Below are 6,220 nucleotides of genomic sequence, written 5' to 3'. Positions count from 1 at the left end.
TTTTAATGTCCTTGCTCTATAAATACTCCAGGATATTCCTCAACCCACAGAGCCTTCAGAGGTTCAATAATTATTATAGTATAAAATCAAATTACTAATTAGGATAGTCTTGAAATGAAGCATAACTTTCTTTGAGAGAGCTCATTAACATTTCAACATAAAAAATAAGTAGGATCAAATTAATCCCTGACTTTTAAAAGACAGTGAAAAATATTTATGTTAGACCCAGAGTAAACAAAAATTCAAAATGCGTGTAGAGGTGTGACATACCTCCGCCCCGCCCCCCCTCGTGCACACAGAGACGATACCATGCCTACCATTTGCCTCACTAGATGGCACATTCTAATAAGGTCATAATTTGAAATTACAAACACTCTTTCTAGTTGAAGGACTGAGGGAGAGGGGACACTAGGTAATCATTTTGCACAGCAAAAACACTTTAATGACTCAGAAATGGTGAAACAAATGACTTGCATGGACAAATTTACTCACATTAGCTCCCTATTGTTGGGGGGGCCCCCAGGCAATAATTTAGCCTGAGGACGACTAACAGAAGTCTTGTATTCTTGGTTATATCAGGCTGTCAGCATAGATGTGATTGACTTTGGGGTACGAGCAATCAATAATCCAATATTTGGTTCTTAAGTCCTCTCTTGAAATATCACTATCTTTTTTTCAAGATGCTATTTTCTCTAAAAACCTACCTGACTCCTTGCACAATATCAAGCCTGAATTTTCCAATTAAGGGCTTTTCCAAGCCTAATCAAGCAATGCTGTTTTGAGGGTTTTGTTTGTTTTATTTTTTGTTTAATCATCAATAGCTTTCCAAAGATTAATGTAAATTTCTTCTGGCATATGCAAATGATACCTTTTTTAAAAGCTTTTTGAAAGTTTTCATATTCAGAGGGCATAGCATTTTCATAATGCTGCCTGTTTTGCCAGCAATTCACTATGTCTCCTTAGATTTGAGGTGACTGTTGGCTAAATACAGCAGTTTTAAATAACATGAAGAACATTGTTGACTTAGGACTCTTTTGCTTATAAGAAACAGAAATAAACAAAATAAATAGTTGACTTAAGCCAATTTTTATCAAGTGTTTTCAGGTATGGCTTCTAGTGCAGGGGTAGGGCGGCAAGTGAGATACATGGGTGATGTTGGATAGATGAAGAAGGAAGGAAAGGTTAAGAGAAGAATCCTTGTATTTGGGAAGACACTCCAAAATGTTCTGCGACAACTATATTGAATAGTTTTTAAAAGAAAAATCACAATGCCAAGAAATTAACTTTTAAATTCATAGTCAATTCATTCTACTTAAATGGTTAGGAGGGATACCCAGGTATAATAATCTAGTTTGTAAATGTTAATAGGAAAATTACCAGAGTTGGGAGCAGTAGCCCTGTGTTCAAATGTGAAAAACTCTCTTCAATAGAATTTTCTTTATTATGACATAATATTTTTGTCAAGATAGAATTTTACTTCAAGTATAATTTAAAATTGTAATAAAACAGAATGACTGAGAAAAAAATAAACATGCTCAGTACTCTGTGATAGTTTATTTTGATGCAAAAATATATGCGTCTCTTTTATTAATATTTTAGTGGAATTTGGAATTAAATGGAGGGCAGCTATCAAATTATTTCTGTAGAAAATCCACTGACACCACTATATACTAGCACCTTTCAGAATGCAAAAGCTGACCTAACAAAGGATGATATAATTCTATAATTTTATTTTGTTTTAAAACTAGAACTAGGCAAATTAGACCAGTGGCTAGGTTAGGATAATATCCATAGTGAATCTAAGAATTGTTGAGACATTGCTAAGGAAGCACTAAGGAAGTCAAGTGAAAATGGCTCAGCCTATGTGTGCATATTTATATCTTTGGTTAAAAATGTGGGCGATCACTATGGTTCCTTCAGATAGTAATCAGTTTCCACACAGTTCTTTCTCTCCTAAATTTTCATACAACTTCCAACTTCCATAGATACTTACTCTTTTTTTTTCATGTTGTTATATAGTTTTGAGTTACATCGTATGTCTTAAAAATAATTGTGAAACGAGTTAGTGCATGAGATACATCTCATACTTCTTTCTATGCCTTGTAAGACCTCTCTACCTGGTGGTAAAACACACAGACAATTGATAGACACCGACTGATTCTTATTGAATTGCCCTGATATAGGCTAGAAGGATTTTACAATATGTATATAAAGCACTCAACATTAGGTGGGTTGTGGTTTACCGACCACAAAATGATATATTTATTTTTCAAACATTTTTTTTCTTTTATTGATAAAAACTACACAAAAACTAGTTGATAATTGAAAAGCAATGTTACACATAATCTTGTGTTTAGAAATTTGTCAGCTTGGCAGTTTCATTCATTGACCACAATATCACTGTTCTTCCTGTACTCCTAGTCCACGTAAGAGTGTTTCTGTTGGTCATTTCAAATGCAGGTCTTCACAGGTCCCTTTTCCAGACTTCTTACACTGTGAAAACGCACAGCTAGGACCACCAATAGGAGAAAATCAAAATTCTTCACATTGTGTATATCGTGTGTCTGGAAGGATCATTCATCCAGATCCTATCGGATTTTCATTCCAGCAGTTCTTTGTGGTCAACTCTGTTTCTTTGCCGTCTGTCGTAAAGCAAATTTTCTTTTGGTACAATATAAACTCGAATGCCCATGTTTAGAACTGGAAACAGAATCACTTGACCAAGAAAAAAATAAAAATAAAACAAAACAAACTAGGACAGACAGCATTTTAAAAGGAAAAAAGGAAATAAAGCAACTGAAGTAAAGTCTGAGAGTTACACACATCTAACAAGGAAAACCATACCATTTCCCCAAATTCCCACCCGCCCCAGGTTTTTTTCCCCCGCCCTCTGGTTCTCCAGCCCAGCAACCATGCAGTGTAGAAAAAGCAAATATACAAACAAACCTATATATAGCTAGGGTGAAATCTATTTTTATAAGAACTCAACACTTTTACTATTTACATCCAGGAGCAATTTTTGTTTGTTTGTTGTATGTTTTAAAGCCAAGAAAGGTCTGTAGTCCTCCCGTTTATGCTGCAGGTGCGCCTACCCTCTTTACGCAGTTCTGATTTTCTTTCCTCTGTATCATAAATGTTTTAACAAGAACGATGAACCGGCGCGATTGCGCGATGTTGGACACCCATTCGCCTTTAAGACAAAAGCCTGCCGGTCCCCCACGTCGAGTCCCCCAGTGAGGAGTCGCTTTCTCGTTAGTTTGTTAATCTCTCAAGGTAAATGGCCGGTGCTGCCGACCTGGCGATGGTGGCGATGAAGCTGTGGTCACGCCCGAGCTCCAGGCTGGGGGCATCGTCCTGCTCCGGGGACACTGCTTCGTAGCCCTTGTTGACATGGAGCGGCTGGTGAGCCTGGCAGTACCCAATCACCGGCTGGTCGTAGCTGTAATACGGCAAGGGCTTCACGTGGTGTGGTATCTGGATATGATAAAGAGAAGGACTGATTATAAAAATACTTTGGAAAAATAAGAGGATGATACTCAGATTGTATTTTGTTCTCTTTCTTGCAGTTTTAAGTCATCAACTGCTGATTCAACTCTTAATAAATATTAAACAAAATAATGATTATTAGTACTTAACTGATAGTTTTGTGTCTATATCTTTAAATGTGTATATATACACTTTGCATATAAAAATCATCTATCATCTATCTATCTATCTATCTATCTATCTATCTATCTATCTATCTATCTATATCTATCTATCACAACAGAGTTATAAAAACCCTAAATTGCCATCAACAAGGAATTTAAAACATATTATGTACGTTCATACCTTTGGATACAGATAATATAAAGCTTGGGGAGTAGTAATCTGTTGTAATGTGTCAAGATATGATATAAGTGAAAAAAAGATGGTGAAAGAATGTGTAGTATGATCTATTTTGTGTAAATATAAATGTAAACATATATTGAGTTTTTTACTTAAAAAAATCTTTATATACAATTGAAATCTTTATGGGCATATATAACTTTATTTAAAATTTTAAGAATGAATCACGATTTCCCATAGATTATTTCTATCAATTCTACAAAATTTGGCCAAAATAACTCTATAATCACGAAAGTGGGTACATCTATGTGTTCATAATATGTAATGTAACTGATTTTAAGCAAAAAGCCAAATATATGTTTAATTTTAGAATTATAGCCCTGAATAATGGTTTACAGAAATCCATTAATAGGAAAAACTGAAAATATTCAAATTAGAGTATGTTTGATTCTCTATGCAGCTTTTGATTGAATCATAAATTTCTGATAAAAAAAAAATCTCCCAAGCTTAGAAAAAAGAAAATGATGACTGCTTAATTCTTGATATCATGCTAGAGCATTTCTCATAACCCATTAGATCCAATCTGACACTCTTAATTAACAGTCCGCAGATGATAAATTTGCAAACACTTCACTGTCCTGGAAGGTTTGAGGCTGTGACAGTTTAAACTGTTGTCTCTAGGCTCCAACTCCACTTCTCTAGTTGGCTTTATGGTGCTGGGCTGGGGCTTTGCAAATTCCATTTCTGTTTGATCTGCTGCTCCCCGTTAGACTTTGCCCATGGGGACCACTGGAAGGAGATTCAAGGCTACAAGGGATAGAGGAAACTGCTCCCATGGTGGGCTTCCTCTCTGCTTCTTCTGCTCTCAACAACACTTCCTTCTGGCTGTAGCCGAGTCCTCCCATAACAGCAGGCACTTCCAGTTTGTGGTCTTTCCAACGTTTGCAGTGTTTTCAACATTTTATCTCATCCTGTCTCCCTCAGAGACTCCAGAACGAGGTAAGTCTGAGGTTTATCTCCACAAAGCTCCTCCTCTAAACTTTTGAGTTTAATGATTCCAGTATATTTGTTTAGTCCCTTAGTCCTACAGATGTAAGGGTGATAGTTATTTCCTGAAGCTGCTGTCTCTGTTATACTATGGCCCTATATTTTAGCTTTTGCATGAACTTAATAACTATATTTAGTTAGTACTTCTTTATATAGTTATTTAAAAATAACTGATAGATTGTCTTTTGAGTGGGCTAGATCTAACTCTTTCTCTAAGTTAAACTGTAGGAATTGATAAATTGTTATGATTTTATAATTTGGTGGAGAAGTTAACCTGGAAAAGCCTTATGGCTTAATTGGTCTGTAGGAAGAGATCCCATCTTATATCTAACTAAAAACTTATTTGCAGAATCCATTCCTCCTATTACTATATATATCCATTCCTGAAATGCTCTTCAAACTAGGTCTAGTGTTTTCTTCCTGGTAACTTCATTAATATGTTAAATAAAATCGTGACACAAATTCACTATCTGTTTATATGAGAATTATATTTTTAACACCTCCATACTTTCTATGATAAAAGTTACCTCCTCACATTTTAAAAGGTATAAATTAAAGAAATATTTTCTACAGCAGATCACAACTCATTAGCAGGCCATAAAATTAATTTAGTGAATCCAGATAAACATGTTTGAAATTAAATTAATTAGAATAGAAAGTATCAGAATATATCATGTGAATAAGTTGTTTCATAAAAATTTTGTTTCAAATGTGTGTGTGTGCATATGAGTTTGTGTCTACTGAGTCATATTGTGATTTTTTTTATACTAGGAATCACCGTACAGGATGCTTGTAAAAAATAATCAAAGCATATATTCAGATTACAGTTTATTTTCATGTGATCAGCAATAGCCTGGATAAATTCTCATCTTGTTTTTACTATTCTTTTTTCTTAACTCATATACTTCACTGTTTTTCTTAATGAATGAGAAATTTAAATATATATATTGCTCTGTGTTTAGGAAGAGGCACATTGACTTCTAATGAAATTCAAACACTATTTTCAGTAAATCTTTATGAAATAATAAAAAAGTTAATTTCTTATCAAACAAAATGTTGGTATTACCTTGCCTATATAATTCTGTTCTCAAAAAAATCTGAAAAATATACATACTAAGTCAAAGTTGTGATTGATACAGAGATGCTTTAGACATTAGACACTAGTTTCTGTGCCGACAATGAGAGCAAGGCACTAACTATAAGACAATGTGGCTGAATTAATAGATACTAAATTTCAAGTCAGGTCTACTCCAAATAGTTTTTATTTTTCCTTACCCATATAGATCTCTTCCTGTAAATCAGTATAGGTCAAGACATGAAATATTTGTCAGCAAGTACTATTTTA

At 34.4% G+C, this 6,220-nt stretch overlaps 1 protein-coding gene across 3 annotated transcripts in view; it reads right to left on the bottom strand.

Annotated features, from left to right (window-relative positions):
• Positions 1-2,275: 2,275 nt before the first annotated feature.
• LRRTM4 (leucine rich repeat transmembrane neuronal 4) overlaps positions 2,276-6,220 on the bottom strand; it is a 674,925-nt gene continuing 670,980 nt past the window's right edge. For all 3 annotated transcript variants that reach the window (XM_023529437.1, XM_023529438.1, XM_011358078.2), the window contains one exon: positions 2,276-3,474. In XM_023529437.1, coding sequence (XP_023385205.1) covers positions 3,253-3,474 — 222 coding nt within the window. In that variant the 3' untranslated portion in view covers positions 2,276-3,252. The remainder of the gene's footprint in view (positions 3,475-6,220) is intronic.

This window comes from Pteropus vampyrus, unplaced genomic scaffold (genome assembly GCF_000151845.1).
Source record: "Pteropus vampyrus isolate Shadow unplaced genomic scaffold, Pvam_2.0 Scaffold37, whole genome shotgun sequence".
Taxonomy (NCBI): Eukaryota; Metazoa; Chordata; class Mammalia; order Chiroptera; family Pteropodidae; genus Pteropus; species Pteropus vampyrus.
This window is presented reverse-complemented; position numbering and strand designations above follow the sequence as displayed.